The following is a 20,017-nucleotide window of genomic DNA, read 5'->3' on the forward strand; positions in this document are numbered from 1 at the left end:
ACACTCATACTAGCTTCCGTTTCTATACATCCTCATTACGTTACAACTTTATAACATCGGTGATTTCTATGTTCGTTATTGTTTATTCGCAACATATGCTTAGCTGGGACCAATAAAGTGGATTCTGTTGTCAGCAAATATATAAGCATGGCTTCGCTCCGTATACCTTATATCGGCTGGCTACCTATTTTACCGTAGCTAACGTTAGCACTAGCTAACATTAACATCCTAAATTCAAAAGTAACTTACAGCTAGCCTAATACATGGCAAACTGTTTAAAAATAGCTAGCTATGTTAAACTTGGTTTAAGACTATTTTACCATCACGATATCAAGATATGAATTAGTCTGATACACTGTGAGCTGGCGTCATTAAACTGGCGATGTGTATTTGCGTTGCACCTCTTAATGAGAAACCCACCATAGCTAATAATATAGCTAGCTCTAGTTAGCAATCAGCTTTCGATTGAGGCTCGGCAATTGGTATCGTCAGCAGTTGCCCCTGCAATGCCCAAACAGAAAACTCAGCTTGTGAGAAAAGAAACGGGAACTGCGGGTTGATGCTGATGAGACTCGGAGGTGAGGGAGAGAATTGCACCAAAATTTCTTGGTAGCGCAGTTTATCCAGCTGCGGCGACAGGAACATTGGCTCGCAAAACTTTAGCTAAACAAAGCATCATAACTTCTGACGTGCTTTGCTCTTGGCGTGACCATGGTAAGTTAATTCTACAGATATCTCTATTGATTGCAGTTTTGCTAGATCACTTCATGCGGTAGCTATATTCTGCTGCATGTAAGATCAGTGTAGCTGGCTCACCTTGGGGTTGCGGAAATCTCGGAGTGGGACAGCAGCGTAGAAGATAAATGCATTGACATAGGACGAGCAATGTGGGGGTCGAGGGGCGGAGAAGCGTTTTAGACCCGAGCTTGTTTGGTATCGGGCACTCGCAAGCTATACACAGGTTCGTGTAACTTACGTGTGCCACGGCAATGTAAACACGCAAGTCAATGACCTTACATTAAATGACCCTTTGCTGCCAGTGAAAATATATTGGCGATATTTAAATTAAAAAAGAAAAGTACCCTCACTGTCGCTATATTGGCAGATTTATAGATAAATACCGGACTGTAAAAGGTAATGATAAACGAAACATTTAATGTCCACAGTAGCCTACCCTAACTTGCACTCATCTTGGAATTCTTAAGGAATATGTCATCTCGCCTTCTTATTAATACACAGCTATTACCGACAAGTGATCATGCCAGTTGCTTCTGAATTTTTTTTAAATGTAGGTTTGCTGGGTATGCATGTCGGGTAAAAACTGCTGCCCTGAACATATTTCTTCAAATTGCTAGTTGAACTGCATGTCCTGGCACGAACTTTTTAAGGTACTGCAGTGGAATCAGTCACGCTAAGGCTTTACATAGAATAGAAACGGAGGTAAAAATATTGTGGAAAAAAATAAATTAAATTGCTCGCTCCGTGTAATTGCTTAGAGCAAAATCTCATTATTATGCAGTTGGTCCAATAATCCCAAGCATATGCAACCATCAAGGAGTTAGTGTAGGCCTAAATTACTGTTGAGTGACGCGAGAGAGGACACGTGTTCTAAACGACGATTTGTAATCTGACGAAGGCCAGGTCGGCTGAAACGTCATTCTTTTAAGTAACTACCGTAATTCATTTTGTATTTTCTTACTAAAGAGAGTCGCATTTTTTCTACACAACGAAAAAAGTGAGCACGTTTCCGACGCTGCGCCCCCTTATCAGGTGCAGCTCTGCGCGCAGTTCCTTGGGCTGGCTGCAGTGACCTGTATGGTTCGAGGGTTGGCCGTACCTGCGAGCCCCCACCTCTCAGAGAGAGAGAAGGGAAGAAGAAAAGTGGTACACGTGTTGGGTGAGGCCCCGTCCAGCACCGCACCATCGACATCTGGAAGAGATTTAACTTTACATTGTACATTTACATTTACGTTTTAGTCATTTGGCGGACGTTTTTAATCCAAAGCGATCCAAAGTGCATAGGTTCTTCCACAGGTTAAAGCATCAAATCCATAAATAGTAAAATACACATGAAGGGCTGTTCTAAACAAAAATACAGTCATCGTGAGGGCAATTAAAAAAATGATTTATTTGTATAATTTTTTTAACTGCTCTCTACTTTGTCACTGAGTGGGTAAATGGCATTAAATTTAACTTGCGATCACAGAATTGAACAGTGAAATGCGGATTGGATCCTGAGCAAATGTGCACCAAAAAATATGCTTGATTCTCAGTGCTCCCTCACATCATGTTTAAGTCACCAGAACCTAATGATTGCATTCTACTGGTGTAATGGGGTAGGCCTAGGCCTGTTGAGAATTTAGAACCATGGCCGGATCCTACTCTAAAATTCCATTTTAAACATAATCTGGTCAAACCGTTTTAAGATGTACCTTTGACACTTTTAGCTGGTCAACCAGCTGTTCACCAGCTGTTCACCAGCTGACCAGCCTATATAGTTAGCTAGTCTTAACCAACTGTGAACATTTTTATCCAGTTAGAGACCAGCGTTGACCTGCCACCGACCAGCTATAACCAGCTAGAAGTGTCAAAAACACGGCTTACACCATTTTAAACCACCTTAGAATTTAGAATTTGGGCTGGGCTAAAGTGGAATTTTGAGCAGGGATGGCTCTACCACACAACAAGAGATTCAACGGGCCTGCTGAACAAAAGAACAAGGTCCTTTCTACAAATGGAAAAAGTAATGCTCTTATACGTCCCTAGGGGCCATGTCTTAATTTGTAGCAGACAATCCTGCCACTACGGACGGCGGTACTCCAGGACAGATGCGCAGAGCCCTTGACTGTATATACGCGCCAGAAAGTTGTTGTGAGAGCTGTTGTTCTGTCACACAGCCTACTGCAATCTTGGTCCATTAATTGCACAGCAGTTCTATCTGGGGAAGCAGCAGAGCCGTTGACAACGTCCCATGTAAACCCATCAAGCCTGTCCTTGCTGACCTGGGCAGCACTTGAAATGGCGATTGGATTTCTTAGGACTCCTCTGAAATGATAAATCTTGCTTATCACCACGTAGCTTATGCCAGCTGGCTCTTCAGCTGGGAGCAAAGTGCTCCGTCTCGTAGTTGGACGGGCATCTCCGCACATGTTCAGCTGAGGAGAACGCCAGGTTGAATTAGTATTTCCATCTGCTGGTACAGCACCATTGACTCACCAAGTGCTATTAGCGAATCCCCGTGCTACCACACTAGCATTTGCACCTTGGGGTGAATTTGTTTTCCCCAGCCCCCCTACCCTCCCCCTCCCAGTTACCCCATGTCACCTATCCACCTGGTGGCCTACTGTGGGACTGTCGCTGCTAATCAGCGTATACTGTACTGCGTGCTCATGCGCACGTGTTGCTGAAGTGTTGTTTCATTGGTTTTGACATGTGCTGTGGTGTGTGACAAACACTCCACAAACCCGACTCTTAAGCAGGTAGGCATAACGAGCAGCTGCTACGGCTAATTATAGATTTTGATATCCGTTGACAAAAAGAGGTCTCTTTCACTTTGCCGTACTCTTTCACAGAGTGAATGTGACTAAAGTGGCATTCTTGTTTTTCTCTCTCCAATGGGAACTCTTTCAGAGACGGCGGAAAGACTTGAGGGATAACCTGCCGATATGTAAATGTGTCTTGGGGCCGCAGTGGCCCTTGAAACAGAAATTAAAAAGGCAAGGGCTTCTTTCTCCTGAAACTGCTGTGATGAGAAGCACTGAGACATGATTCCAGATTGAAAACAAGCCTTTGGGAGCTGAGAATTGTTGAACGGGCGCAGATTTCTATCGAACAGCCGCTCAGTTTGTCCCGCAGGCCCACTCTGTGTGGAGTGAAGACAGGCGCCTCTGTCTAACTCATGACCCAACCTTGCAACCCGCAGCTAAGGTTACAGACACACTTTGCGTGACGCACACCTGCGTCGAATACGCGATCGTTTTCGATTCAACTACCTTTCTGTGCTTGATGGATCTCGCCTGGTGCAATTGAGGCAACCGGGAGGACCAGAAGGTGGGGTAATGCGTAATGAGGTGGAAAATAACCTGTGGACTTCCCCCTCTATGAGGGGCAGTAAGGGCAATTAGGCATCTCACTCCACGACTCCCAGGGATAATCAGCACTGGTCATTTTGTTTGTGCACACTCTTCGTATGAGGAACCAAGTGTTGTGTCTTCCCAGGGTTGTAGGTTGAAGACTGCAGTCAGTATATATCAGCACCAGACCTGGGTCAAATATGTAATTGTTTTCAAATACTGGTCTATGCTTGACTGATCTTGCCTGGTGGATCAAGTGGACTAGAATGTACTGAGAGTATTTCATGGATTCCAATACACCAGACATGCTCAGTAAAGTCGAGAAGAGTATTTGAATCCAAAACAACCTGACCCAGGTCTAGTGCGATGAGACACAAGATAAGTCTGAATGGGCCTGTTTTGAGCCTGTGCGTCCTGTGTACCCCTGTTTTGGGCCTGTGTGTACTATGTACCCCTGTTTTGACCCTGTGTGTACTATGTACCCCTGTTTTGACCCTGTGTGTACTATATACCCTTGTTTTGAGCCTGTGCGTCCCGTGTACCCCTGTTTTGGGCCTGTGTACCCCCCCTCCACAAGAGGATGAGAGCGGGGCGGGTGATCGTGCAGACGGCCCCGGGGAAGGTGGTCACCCACCGGGGCGGCTCATCGCCTAGTGGTAAAGGGGGGGTAAAGGGGGGTAGTGCCGACCGAGCAGCGACCCCGCCCGCATCCGCGTCAAGTGGACCAAGGTGTCGGACGCCTTCGTGTTCGAGACGTGTCGTAGGCGCTGGGCCGGCGAGCGAGCGGGCGTTCGGGTCGTACGGGCGGGAGCTCAGGAGGACGCGGGCACCGGAGACGCGTCGGTCGTCATCCACAACGTCACGCTGCAGGGACTCACGGCACGCGTTACGCAGTTGCGAGGTCACCAACGACATGGAGAGACGACACGGGATTCGTCACCTCGACCGTGGAAGGTAAGGGCTGGGGGGGGGACGGGAGCGCGGGGGCTCTTAACCTCTAGTACCTGGGCCGGTAGCACAGCGTGAGACTAAATATGGTTGGGATGGGAGGGGGTAGTCGGGCTGTACAACCATAATACTAATTCCTAAGACCGAGAGTCCACATATGTGGACGTCATTTTTCTCAAAAACTACATCATGTCAAAAGATGATGCTTAGTTTTTATACTTATCAGGTCCCAATAAGCCCAAATAGCAAAGAGAAATTAAAAATGCATACCAAAAAAGAGTGCGGGTCTTAGGAGGTTCAGGGGCCGTGAAGGGGTCAGGGCCTCCTGAATGCGTACGTTTCTGTTTGTATTTTAGGCTTTTAGCTGATGCTCACTCACCCAGAATGACTTGGTTAGTGCACATGGGCCTCGATTCGTAAATCACTAACATTCCAAACAGCAATTAATGAGAGTGCAGTGGTTGAGCTGCAACACACCTGCAAAAACCAATAAATAAGTCAGTCTCAAGAATTACTGTAGTCTCATATTTGAAATGTTATTTCTTTTATATTTTAGCTAAATAAGGCAGAAACACTGCCAATGAGATGACAGTTTGACTCATTTCAAGATTTGGCAGTGGGGTAAGAATTTCTCGTGTGAAGCAAACAGTTGGTTAAAATGATTTAATATTTTCTACATTTGGGTAGGGTAGCGTAATATAGGATTATTATTTGCTATGTTTATATTGGATAGGGAAATAGGAATTCATTATCATAGAATGGAACTCGTTCGTCACATTAGGAAGCGTTGAGATAGTGAAGTTTTAAGTAGTAACCAGATGTTTTAGGAGTTAATTTGTTAGTGGGCGTTTTAGGCATTAAAATGATGCGGTGAACAGGGACGGCCATTGTGCTCTCTAACTGTCACTATATGCGAGTCTTGTACCATTGGGCGAATGAAGGGGACGGGCCTTGGCTGCCGATGAAACGGGGCATTCTCTGTCTCCCTCCAGGTGTGGTGTTCCCCTACCATCCTCGCCTGGGGCGCTACAAGCTGAACTACCAGCAGGCCCAGGAGGTGTGCCGGCAGCAGGACGCCATTTTGGCCTCCCACGGGCAGCTGCACAAGGCCTGGCTGGAGGGCCTGGACTGGTGCAACGCGGGCTGGCTGGAGGACGGCTCCGTGCAGTACCCCATCTCCCACCCCCGCGAGCAGTGCGGCCGCAAGGACGCCCCGCCCGGCGTGCGTAACTACGGCTACCGCCACAAGGAGGACGAGCGCTACGACGCCTTCTGCTTCACCTCCAACCTCAACGGTGAGCGCCGCCGTCAGGGGCGGGGGAGCCCGGTTCTGATCCAGATAAGCTCGTTATTCCGAGCGAATGTAGTTCTGGCCACTTCGAGCACTGTAACTACTATTGACTACGACAGTCTTACTGGGGAGGGAATATGGTCGGACCACTGACTACAACAGTCTTACTGGGGAGGGAATATGGTCAGACCACTGACTACAACAGTCTTACTGGGGAGGGAATATCGTCAGACCACTGACAACAACAGTCTTACTGGGGAGGGAATATCGTCAGACCACTGACTACAACAGTCTTACTGGGGAGGGAATATGGTCGGACCACTGACTACAACAGTCTTACTGGGGAGGGAATATCGTCAGACCACTGACTACAACAGTCTTACTGGGGAGGGAATATGGTCAGACCACTGACTACAACAGTCTTACTGGGGAGGGAATATGATTGTACGGGGGTGGAAAAGAGTACCGGGAGCTTAAAATAATTAGGGAAAAAGAACCAAACGTAGAAGTGACGGTGCTATGTACCGGTGAGTATCGGACCTCATGAAGCAGCGCTCAGATGTGTCTGTGATCTCTGGAGCCCAGGGCCATCGCGGATGGAGCGGCCTTCATTAACTCTGACCTGTATTACAGCCATAGGGCCCCACACTTAGCCTTTCATCTGTAGCCTTTGATATTCATTCTCAACGCAGTGCCAGCCTAAACCCTTTGACTGGCTCTGAGAGCGCAGACTGATTAAAAGAAGTTTAAAAAAAAGTCAAGTACCAGCTGTTACCTCTCTTAATCCAGGGCCTCGTATGTACAATTTAGAAATTAATTGAGGGTAGTATGAGTCGGTATAACTATCAAAGGCTCGGGATTGTGTTTGATTGGGAAGCAGTTGCTTGCATTAATTTTTAAAGTCATATTGTTGGAAGAATATCGATGTCTCTAAAAGCCTTGCTATGTCCAAAGTTTTCCAAGTCATATAAGGACCACATATTACTGTTGCAGTTTAGCTACACTTCATTGAGGAAAACTAACAGGCTTTTTTTTCCTGCATCCCCAAATGCGTTATTAGGAATACATTCAGAGCAGAAATGTGCACATTTGGAGCAATTGTGGCTGATTACGTAGTACTGACCAGCTGGAAAATATTTACTGCGACGCCCATTGGGAAATATGAGACAATATTCCCCGCTAATAGGCAGCAGTAATATAAACAAACGGAAAATCGATAGCCAAGCACTGGGCAACGGGAGGCATTCATTTGGAGAGACCGGCTGGCTGTTTTATGTTGAAGTTTCTCACTGCTCAGCCGACATTATTAAAGCGCATTCTGTTTCACTTTAGCCCAGGCAATTTCCGCACCCCTGTTTCCACTGCTGTCATTTTCCGAAGGGAGCAATATTTCCTGAATAAAGTGAAAATAAAAATGCTAGTTTACTGAAGTGATTTTGAAAGAGAGAGGTAGGTCCAGAGCCAGTAGATATTCTTTGGGGGTTTTCATGGCATCTACCCTAGTGGAAGTTGTATGTCTAGGGTCTGTTCTCTCAAGCCTGCTCTTCTCAGGCAGAGGCAATAAACTAGGGGTCAGATATTGGCATCAGCATTTTTCACATAGAAACCCAGAGTGGATTTCCTCCAATCATACAGCTTGTTACTTACAGCAAATAGAACAAAGTCAATGGTGATTGGTGGATACCTTTTGGCTATTTTGGTTTACTTTACTCCTTACGAATTGCCAGAAAGCTTTATGGCTACGTTCGTTTGGCTATGTAAGTGGTTTATTGTCGTTCCCGCATAAGTGTGTTTTATCACTAGCCTTGAGTTTGCTACTTAATTGCTACTTTCTTTTGTCTCTTATATCTGTTGTCATTCCTTGCACTTCAAACTATACTTCCCTGTCTTGGGTCTTTCAGCACACTTGTCCCTGTTCATGGTTTTGCACTTTGTTGTATGTCGCTCCAGATAATGCATTATTAATCAGAATACTACAGCCTCACTGATCTAAGTGCACCTATCTCGCTAGCCGAGATAATCTCTGCCAAATGCCTGAAATGCTAATATAACATATCCGGCAATCTCCACTGGCTTTGTTCCACTGTTGTCAACATTGTTGTCAGCATTGCCAGTGTTGTTAGTAACATGTTAGCAGCATAACCCTCTTCTCTGGTTTGCGCGCGAGAACCGACGGGCACCAACATCCCGGCCCCCTGTGTTTGACCCCTGACCCCTGACCCCTGACCCCAGGCCGGGTGTACTTCCTGAAGCGCTTCAAGAAGGTGAACTACAGCGAGGCGGCGAAGGCGTGCCAGCGGGACGGCGCGGCGGTGGCGAAGGTGGGCCAGCTGTTCGCCGCCTGGCGCCTGCAGCTGCTGGACCGTTGCGAGGCGGGCTGGCTGGAGGACGGCAGCATCCGCTACCCCATCGTCAACCCGCGCGCCCGCTGCGGGGGCCCCGAGCCCGGCGTCCGCAGCCTGGGCTTCCCCGACAGGAAGTTCCGCATCTACGGCGTCTACTGCTTCCGCAAGAACGCGCCGCCTCCCACCCCGCAGCCGAAGAGGGCCGTCGCCGCCGGCGCCGCCAACGGGACCGGGAACAACTAGATACATAAAACTGCGGGGGTGGGGTGAGGTGAGGTGGGGTGGGTTGGGGGAGATTTCTGGGGGTGCGCCACGTTTCCGTCCCCACGGCGATAGCACAACGGCTGGTCTGAAAGTGACTGACAGGGCGAGCTCATTTGCAAACTTGTCAGTAAAGTAGGGCACTGTTAAATCAGTGAGCAATTTTACCTACATGATTTCCACTTCCCTTTTAAAATATGAGACGTCAGTCACAGTTGGTGCTAGTCGCTCTCTACAAGAGCCTAAAATTACGGCTTGGCATCCACCCGACACATCAGATTAGAGATTCTTTTATTTTGGCGCATTGTTTGCCCTTGTACTTTATCAACCGCATGGAGGCAGTGACAGGCTTTTGCCTCGAGTGTTGATTTTCCACTGCGTACCCACCCCCTCAAAGACGGATAGATAGATAAATAAATAAAGGATTCAAGTAGGCCCACTCTCTGCTCCTTCAATTAGCGCGAAGACGGAGAGATGATTTTGCACGTCTCCTAACGAAGGCAGCCCATTAGGCATGTCTCTCTCTCAGGCCTGATTAGGAGAGAGGGGATGAGCTGCTGAAGTACTTCCGCCATCTTAGGTCCGTTCAGCCCGAGTTCGGCTTCACCGCGGCTGCTCCGCTCGGCTCTTACACGCTGTTTGTTTTCTGAAGATGCCGCTCATTTGCACAGAAGCGTCCGCTCGCCTGTCATTAGAAGGAAATGAGCCTCTTCGTCGTCGACCGGTCGACCGCGATAATGACTTTCCGCTTGCAATTTCAGGAAAACGGCTTAAATTATAATATTCTAAGCATGTTCGAACTGGAGTTAGTTTTAGAAGTTTAGGCAGAGCTGACCACAATAGCTATAAACAGCAACTTTATATTCAGCAGTCAATTAGCTATCCACCTTATATCCGAAAATCTTATCATTAGCAATAGTAATCTACAGTCGTGATTACAGAATCTGGTCTGCACTAGGTTTTTAGGGATTCTATTTTGTGTTTTGACGCGAGGGGTTCAGCTGCCTGCGATCTGTTTGTAATGACACTATCATTAGATTCAGTAGCCGAATGCAAATGTTCCAGACTAGTTCACAATTATAGCTCTATTCTGAAAGTCTGAATACATTCTGGATCAATCTTTCGCCGTGGTGTGAGAATGTATCACCTACACGTTAATTTCAACCTCTTCTTTTGACTGAAAGCCATATTTTGTTAGTGTGGCAAGCGTTTGCGCGCGGACGGCAGCCAACACACTGCTGTGCCAACATCGCCGAAATGACTAAATTTCCATAGCAACAGCAATAATGAACACAACTCCAAGCTCTAAATAAACAAACAACATCGATTTAATTCAGCGAGGTGATAAACCCCAAGTTATTGAAGAGCGGAGAATTGGCTGCATAGCCTACGCCTTTTGTAATGTATGCGTACATATTTAGGGAGTATTTTGTTCAGGTGATGTAAACACTTGTAATAGGGAAGTTTCAGGGAGATATTGTGAGAGAAAACATGTTTTGAAAACCAAATCAGTGGCATAACTGTAATACGTACTGTGTAACAAGTAGGCCTCTTTTCATTCTTTATTCAGCATACTTTTCGCCATTTTGTTTCATGTACAGAAATGTAAGGAGAAGCTGCTTTCAACAATGTTGACTTTCTTGCAGGAACAAGCACAAAGCACTTAAGCTGAATGTATCAGTTCACAGACCGAAGACAGGGCACGTTTTTCATTTCACAACCAAACATGATCAATTTGGAAACTCATTTCTTCATTTTTTATGTTTTGAGTGACAGCTTTGTTTTCATGTACAGAATACCATTCATAGCCAATAAACGGTGATGTGTCATTTAAATAATGAATTTGTATAACGGAATGTAGTCACAATGGAATGACAGCATTGCACTTCTCATTGCCTTTCAACAGAGCTAACGTTATTATTAACATGCTAATAACAGGCATTATTGTAGATAAATAATAAAGTTTCCATTCGTACTGAAAGCACTGCCTGCCTTGTGGTCAATTAGCATGTTCATAGTTACTGTAGCTTCATGCTGTTTAGCTTAAAATTTGTCCAATATTTCTATAGCGCTATTTCTCTCTGAATTATATATACTGTATAGTTCATAAACTGTTTTGTCTGGTGGTGATATACCACTGGGGACTATTCTTTTTACAGTTGTATTGTATTATAGTAGCCTGTAAAACTCCAGCTGTTAAACCTTATAGCAGTAATGTACTGTTGCAAGAAGTAAGTTATAAAGTTAGAAATAACGCTATCTGGTCTACCCAGGATGAAAGATATATCAGAAAACGATCATTATAAGTTTGTCCTATGGATGGATGCAACTTTGGATTTTTACAAGATTCTGCCACATTTACACACCCTGCTACAGGCAAGAAAAACACGCAGCGAGTGTGAATGTTCTCAACGAGCCTAAATCGGTTGGGAAAATGTAGGCTTGATACAGTAATCAGTTTAATAGATCCTTTCATTTTTAGTTTACCTTGACTTCGTAGTATAAGTAAAAAATTTAAGTAATCCAGGAATTGAGAACATTTTTGTGCATTCTAATGCAAGGAGTTGAACAAAATTACTTGATTCATTTACTTATTCATGATACAGGAGTGCTTTTTTTTGATGATTTGTTGTGTGGAAAGTCTTTTCAAACATGCACTAATGGCTACTATGGGAGTATTAGATACAGTAAAAAAAATTGTATAACATATACTGGGCCAAATGCAAGTTTCCGGTGTTTGTGGGATTTCATTGACTGAAATACTGTGTATCGTTGCACATTGCAATATGAATGTGTTTTTATTTTGGGGAGAGCGGGGTGTTTACAGTATGTGTGTGTTGGGGGGGGGGGGTCTGCCTGCAGGAGTTCCTCTCACAGACAGCGCTCCTCTTGTCTCACACACATCTTCATACACCGCGCCTCTACAGTAGACGTCTGGAGAAGGAGAGTACAGAGGCGCGCGGTTAGATCAAACCGCTCAGCGAGGCCCATGGGACGCGGGGCTGTGTGGATGTGGTTTGCTCGTTTCGGGACTAATTTGTTTTCTCAGTGTGTGAGCTGGAGCCCCAGAGAGGGAGAGGGGGAGGGAGCGGGAGAGTGAGAGAGAGAGAGAGCAAACTGACACGGAACCGTGTAGAATGAAAACCCTATTTTCATTCCATCAGCCTCCATTTTGTCCCTGCGCCCCCCCCCCCCCCCCTCCTTCTCTTGGTTAGAAAATGAAATAAGGTGACCCCCTTTAGCAGTTGAGTGGACTCCCTGTGTAAATACAGCACAATCAAATCACACAGGCTTTGGTTTGTGTCTCATTCATCTGGGCCTGACAGGAGTCGGCCTCCCATAATAGGCCTGTGAGGGAAGGGGACCTCACCACAGCCCAGGGACAGAGGGATGGAGGGAGAGAGAGAGGGAGAGAGAGGGATGGAGGGAGGGAGAGAGAGGGATGGAGGGCAGGAGGGAGAGAGGGCAGGAGGGAGAGAGAGGGATGGAGGGAGGGAGAGAGTAGTGCCGGGGGGTTAGGGGCTCTGAAATGAACTGCGGCATGGAGGCACCAGGAGCCGCGAGCAAGGGGTCAATGTGCGCCTCGTCGATGCTCGGTCCAGGGCTCCCTGGGGCCCCACGGTGGTGCTGGGTCTCTGTTATACTTAGTCCGTTCCTCTGATGAAGCGACTAATTAAACACTGGTCCTGATCGACATCTGCTGACATTTATCTGTCAACCAATTCAAATTTGCAAATTAGTTCTAAAATGTGTTTTTTTTTGCTGGCACCCGCCCCTCCCCCCCTTTTTTTTTTAATCTAAAAAAAAATCTACTGCCTCTGTCTTTTGAAGAATTGGTTCAATTACTTTCGATCCCTGGGAAATTGGATTAAACTTCTTATTAATCATAACTCAACAACTAATCTATTCCTCATTTATCGAATTGGCAAAAACGAAAAGGCCATTCAAGTTTCCATAGTAACAACACACTTTCTCACAAAGGACTCCTGATATATGTACACTGGTAAAGATCAATGCTGAAAAATCAGATCTGTGTCCTCTCTCAGTCTTTAGTGGACAACAACTACATTGCAAATCACATGGACACTCAGTGAGCACTTTATTACAGATTTATTTGACTTTTTTAGACTTATTGGTCTTCTGCTGCTGTAGCCTATCCACCTCAGAGGTTTGACGCGTCGTGTGTTCAGAGATGTTCTTCTGCATACCACTATTCTAATATTGTGTGGTTATTTGCGTTGCTGTCACCTTCCTATCAGCTTTGAACAGTCTGGCTCTTCTCCTCTAACTTCTCTCATAAACAAGGCGTTCTTACCCACGGAACTGCTTCTCACTGGATGTTTTTTGTTTTTCGCTCCACCCTCTGCAAACTCTAGAGACTGTTGTGCGTGAAATTCCCAGGACATCAGCAGATTCTTAAATATTCGAACCACCCTGCATTGGCACCGACGACCATTCCACGGTCAAAGACACTTAGATCACATTTCTTTCCATTCTGACATGAAAAACAGCTGAACCTCTTGACCTTGTCTGCATGCTTTTAGGCATTTCGTTGCTGTCACCTGATTGGCCGATTAAATATTTGCATTAACAAGCTGGTGTAGAGGTCTACCTAATAAAGGCAGTGTACGTAGACATCTGGCTCAGCGAATGTATGTTCATACACAGAGTTGTGTAGGCTGTTTTTAAATACGCCACTGCACTGCACTGTAACTGAAAGTATTTAACAGCCAGCGGAGCTGCCTCGTCGGTGCAGTCTACATTTCCCAGGCCTGCGGCACACTTTGCCCGTGTTATTTATTGAGCCCCCCTTCGCTTTGAATGCGCGCCCTGTTGCTCGGATGCAATTGGAGGCTGTCACTCGCGCAGATCAAGAGGGAGCACGCTGGTTTCCGCTCGCTGAACCGTGTCGGAACAGCCCCAGATTGGAGTGGCGAGGAGAGGCGGGAGGGTAATAACACAATTCAAATGGGCTCTCCAGCGGCTCCTCCTGACAAAGATGGGGCTTTTTTTTTTTTTTGGGCAGGCAGTTGGGGAAACTAGCCCACCTCAGCAGAAATCTGGCAAGGCGGGGGACGTGTCACGCTCCAGATTGGCCGCTAACTGGGAGCAACGGGAGGGGATTAGGGCTGCAGTGTCAATATTCGGCGTGGGAAGGCTCTTTTTTTAAACCCAGAAGTGTCCCTCGGCTAATGGCGATGTTGGACTGCATGACTGGGACCCGGACGGCTGGTGGTCCGAGCACCGGTGTGGCCACGATGAGATCCACACAGCTATTGGGCCCTTGAGCAAGGCCCTTAACCCCGCATTGCTCTCCGGGTGCCAAACACTGACTTAAAGAGACATTCAGAGAATAAACTACCCTGCTAAAAAAAATGGTTTGACCAGCTCAACTATGTTTTTGAACTATGTTCAGCTGGTCATGGATCTTACACCAGGGTAGAGAAAATGGATTCTCTACACAGTAAAACCTCCAGTGTTAATATAACTCTAACAGTGTACATTCCAGTCCAACTGGGACCATTAGGTTCCATGTAAGAGCTGATTCAACACTGAACTTTTTACAGTGTGCTTTTCTGGCCACATAAATGGAGGTAATTTGAGGAAACATACTGCAGAGACACAGTGAAACTCTATGAAGGACATTTCCTGTATCATCAGTCAATAAAATACCAGTATATGTTATAAAATACCAGCCAGTAAAGCACATTTTCCATTTTCCTATATCTAAAACTCCTGTAAAAGCTATTAGTGAATGATTGTTTACCATCTGTGCAAACATCATTAGCGGTTTTAATAGCAGTCCACTTGTACGGCTTAGCAAAGCCTTTTCATCAGAAAGCCTGTTTGAAGTTTGTCATTATAAGTGAATTAAAAATACATATTAACCTTTTGTGATACTTCAAAGCCACGCAAGGTCTATTTTCCCCCAGAAACTGGACCACGTTGTTGCAAACGAAGAAGCCTCTTTGGGTAACTGAGATGCATTGTGTGCTATCATATGTACACTGGGATATACACTGGGAAATAACACTGGGTGTTTGTGACGTTTGTGTAAGCTTGGGCCTTTGAACATTGCGATGTGGATTTCAGGAAATTGCAATTATACAAAATTGTTTTTAATAACTGCAGTCTTATGCTGACATGTTGGCATGAATTTTACATTTTAACACATTTATTAAATTGCGAGAATGTATGAGAGTACAAGAAGGAAGATTTCTACTAAAAGCCAAAAGCAATTCACAGAACATCTGGAAGGTGCAAAAATGAACAGGCCCAATGCCATCGGCATCTGCTGTGCCAAACGTTTAATTTCCGCATTATTGTGCATCCCATCTGACCAATCAACACATGCAGGTTCCGTCTACTTTGCCGAGTTCCGTCCCTCATCTTTACTGTGCTCCTCAAGTTCAGCCTGGGGCCACCGCTGTTTTTTCCGGTTTCTGTTCCAACCAACCTCTTGCTCAATTAAAGCTGATGGATGCCTGCATTTTAAGTCCTTTCACAATTATTCTTTCCTTACACAATGCAGGCTTGGCTTGCCATCATTGGCTTTGTCTTTGAATTCTTCATTATCCACCAAATGGTTAGTTTCAGTGGCCAGGTGTCCACATGTTCACAAATCAAGAGCCACTTTCACTAATTAAGAGTCTTTTTTGATCTGTTAAAATATTTTACCCCTCTTTATGTAACCATTTGCATAATATAGCACAATGTGAAAATGGGACTTTTATTCTTTATGGCATGCCTGGCCATTTTCAACATAATATGGCTTAAGAGGGTAAGTAAAAACATGAAAAGCGTCATTAGGAAAATTCAACAGATTGGGATTGCAATCATTCCGATAAATTACTTATCTTAATCAAATCAAAATGATATAAGCTATAGATATAATGATATTATCTACAAAGCAGATTCTTTTTTTTGGGGGGGGGGGGGGGCAGAATGGCCCCCCAAGGCCAAACATCACACAAGCTTGGGATGTTCTTCCAAAAAAGCTTTTTAATAAATGTCATTTATTTAAATCAGAGAAGCAGTACAGAGATGCACAGTGCTTAAACACTAGTTTCACAGCACATGGAAACACATAAGAAAAAGGCTACACTGGGCACAGGAAAGGCAATAAAACAGAGAGAAGGAAACAAGACTATTCCAAATGAGACAATCTGATGCTATTTTTATCATGTTATCTGTGTCTTTAATGGTCATAAGTCCTTTTTGTCTTTTCGGCTGGTTATTTGTGATGTTCCAGCAAGCACCAAGAAGTTATTAAAGAATTACTGAAAGGTCAGTTTGTGGATGGGCAAATAGAATTGAAAATGATTGCATCCTGTTTGCAAACAGTTTATCCTTTTGGCCTTCATTTTATCTGAGACGTATTAAAAGAAAAATGAACCCAAAGAAGTTCATAGATATCAATACAACTTGTTTGTTTTTCTGATATTTTTGTGAACTTTGAGGATAGATGTTGATTATATCCACACACACACACACACACACACACACACACACACACACACAATACAACCTCATTGTAAAATACCTGCCTATCATGAATTCTAAATCCTAAAACCAAAAAAGGCATACTTGCCAACTGTGCTCCCTCTCCTATCAGAATGTGAAAATGCAAATAATAAGACGTTTACAAAATCAACTTGGGTCATCCACAATAGAAATTCTCGCTTTGTTCGGCAACTTCTAACAACTATCTTGCAAGTTGTTCTCAAGGCTACCTTTAAGAAACCTTGAACACTGAAATCCTAAGGAGATGTTTTGCAGTCGTCTGTCTTCACGGAGTAAAAATCAATAACGTGCCGCCCTGACAGCGCTGCTGCCCATCATCCAGTGTTCGTGCCCACGCTGTGAATTCAGAGAGGAGTCTGATGTCTGTGTTTCAGAGGGCTTCGGCGGGGCACGGCGGTGTTTATCATTCACAGTCGGCCTCTTTCGTGTCCACTCAGCGGTGGTATAAAGACACGACGTGTACTCCTCCGGAGGACACGGAATACCGATGGAAATCGCACACGCGCCCGGGCGCGGAGACAAAGGAAAATCGCTGAAACCCGCACAGGGAGACCTGGACCATAAATGAACACCGCCTACGCTCGTTTTTTTCCTTCTGCTCGCGAAACTTCACGTGCAGCTCTTCTGCCTGGCTCCTCTGAGCCAAAGCTGTTCTGCTTTCTCACGTCTTTGTGTCGACTCCAGAGGGGAGGGAGGGAGAGACGGATACGAGAGAGATAGTGATAGTGAGATAGAGCAAGGAGATAGAGATAGATATACACTCACTGATCGCTTTATTAGGTAGACCTGTGCACCAGATTGTTAATGCAAATATTTAATCAGCCAATCATGTGGCAGCAACTAAATGCATACAAGCATGCAGACATGGTCAACAGGTTCAGTTGTTTTTCAGACAAAATGTCAGATTGCGGAAGAAATGTGATCTCAGTGCCTTTGACTGTGGAATGATTGTTGGTGCTAGACAGGGTGGTTTGAGTAACTCAGAAACTACTGATCTTCTGGGATTTTCACTCACAACAGCCTCTAGGGTTTTCAGGGAATGGTGCGAAAAACAAATAAACATCCACTGAGCAGCCATTCTACGGGCTGAAAAGCCTTGTTGACAAGAGAGGGGCCAGACTGGTAAAAGCTGATAGCAAGATGACAGTAATGCAAATAACCACACATTACAACAGTGGTATGCAGAGGAGCATCTCTGAACACACAATGCATCAAACCTCTAAGTAGATAGGCTACAGCAGTAGAAGACTTATTAAGTCTGAAAAATAACTCCAATAAATACCTAATAAAGTGCTTACTGAGATAGATAGATAGAGAGATAGAGAGGGAGAACAGTACTGCTACCTTGCAGTACTCCAAAGCGTAAATCACTACTGAAGGTTTTGTAGAGGTCATCTGTCTGTAAGAGCATACTAACACAAAGAGCAGGAAATTATTTATTCTGTTTCTTTCTTCTTAAATAGAGTAACATTTACATTTTTCACTGATTAATTACTAGCTGGTTATATTGGGACATAATAATCTTATAGATGATATGACAACTCAATTAATCTAATTAAGAACATCATCCTGTAGCTCTTAATTTGATCACATATTTTTTTTCCCAGCTAGTAGTATGTAGGGCTCTGTCTACGAGTGTTTGTATGTTAGAATGAGAAAGGACTGAGCCATTATTTTGTAGTGACAGGGACTAAAAAGGAACGTCAATGCCACATGAACAGAAAATCTACGATCCCAAATGAAAACACAAAGAAGACATGGCCATTCAAAGACGTCATTGATCCAATCATGTTTTTTTTTTTAATGATGAATTGTTTTTCATTTTTGTAAATAATATGATACAATGACAGGACTGTAATTCATAAGAACACCAATAAATACTGATTAGTACTTAAGAGACGACATTCGCCTGGCCTTTCCTGCCGCGGTGTTCCGAGTTCGACAGTGTATAAGAATCGAGCAGTATTATTGTATGAACCCTCGGGGGGCTGGTTTGAATGTTTCCCTTTGATACAGAATCACACAGACCCGTCTCTGTCTGGCGATCGGGGTTCGGCGGGAAGGGCCATGCGAACGTGGTCCAGAGAGTCTAAGGAACAAACACAACCAGATTTCAAAGAATTTCAAAAAATCCCACAGAGTATTTACATCACAGAGAGTAGAAATGCTTTACAGATCCCCGCACAAGTCTCATGTCTGCTTTTCGTTGTTTTGTAACTGTCGAGTCGTCTTGGGAAAGAATGCTGGTTTAGACCCTGAAAGGCGTTTCGTTGGTGAAGGTGTTTTGTTCTGTTGTCTGCATTTTTTTTTTATCAATCCAAAATGGACTTTAAATAAATCAAACGAATGAATAAATACAACGAATAAATAATAGAAAGGACAAATAAATATAAGCTCACAACATGTGTTTAGAAATGTTTACAGTACAGACAAAATCTTTTCAGGGCTATTTGGGGGAAAACATAACAATAAATAACAATTATAGGAACAAATAATTTCATTTGGACTGATGCACAGCCAAACGCATAACAGCATAATCTCATCAATACATCTCACTCACTGAAGAATGTCAGTCTGATTGATGGATTTAGGTCTCTCTGCTACGAACATGACATGATATTTAAAACAGGGTGTAATCTTGCAGTTAATTACTTAATTACACACACATCACCCCCCTCCCCAAGCTCCTTCCCCCAAACACACACACACACAAACATACACACATGCACACACACGCATGCACGCACAAACACACACACACACACACACACACACACACACACACACACACGCACACTGTGTGATGCTGTTTTGGAACAGATATTAAAGCAAATGTGTAGAAATCTGTATCTGTCAACAAAAAAAATAAACGCCGGTAAAAGCTGACTACAAAACCAGGCTGAAAGCTCTGGAGAGAAGAAAAACCGAAGCGAAGCACGTTGTGACACATAAATGCCATCAGCAAGCACGTATCATCAATTCCAGCTGCCAATTTCACTTACCAGCCAACTGACAAAATATTGCAGTTAAAAGAAATGTGCTGTCTATGTGTGGGCTAGACTCAAATGAGCAGACCACAGTGTGGGACTGAGAGAGAGAGAGAGAGAGAACTCTACCACATCCTCCAGAGACAAAAAGCACCATGTTGCGAACAAAATGACAAGAGATAATAATAAAAACGTCCTTCCCAAAACAGTGTATACTCGTTAGCTCCCCACCAATGGCTCATTTACGTGGGATGGGTAGTGAGGTCCCATCAGGCACTGTGCCTGGGGCCTAGCAGCAGCATCAGTTTCCAAGAAGAAGAATCAGAAGGAGCCAATGTTTTGGAGGGGGACCCCCAAATAATTTCTCTCCTTCTTAGGGCTCTCAAAAGTCTAGGAACAGCTGCAAGGACAGACGATCTTTGGGGCCCAAAACGGAAACGGTTCTCGATAAGCTCATTACGCAAAGATCACATTTTCTGTGGACGGCACTGAACCCTGAAATTGTATGGTGAGAAGGGGGCCCCATGGAGCCCCATCCCACCCCCACACTCCTCCAGGCCCGGTCCGGGGTGCAGAGCAGCCACAGGT

General features: G+C 44.7%; 1 protein-coding gene across 1 annotated transcript; it reads left to right on the plus strand.

The window, feature by feature from the left end:
• Positions 1 to 569: 569 nt before the first annotated feature.
• Positions 570 to 8,900, plus strand: hapln4 (hyaluronan and proteoglycan link protein 4). The gene is given in 9 exon segments (XM_061237791.1): positions 570 to 714; positions 1,771 to 1,897; positions 2,207 to 2,215; positions 4,661 to 4,729; positions 4,765 to 4,946; positions 4,948 to 4,992; positions 4,994 to 5,027; positions 6,014 to 6,316; positions 8,545 to 8,900. Coding segments are annotated over 9 exon segments (1,128 nt in total). The 5' UTR covers positions 570 to 711.
• Positions 8,901 to 20,017: the final 11,117 nt, after the last annotated feature.

This window comes from Conger conger, chromosome 4, assembly GCF_963514075.1.
Source record: "Conger conger chromosome 4, fConCon1.1, whole genome shotgun sequence".
In the NCBI taxonomy this organism is placed as follows: Eukaryota; Metazoa; Chordata; class Actinopteri; order Anguilliformes; family Congridae; genus Conger; species Conger conger.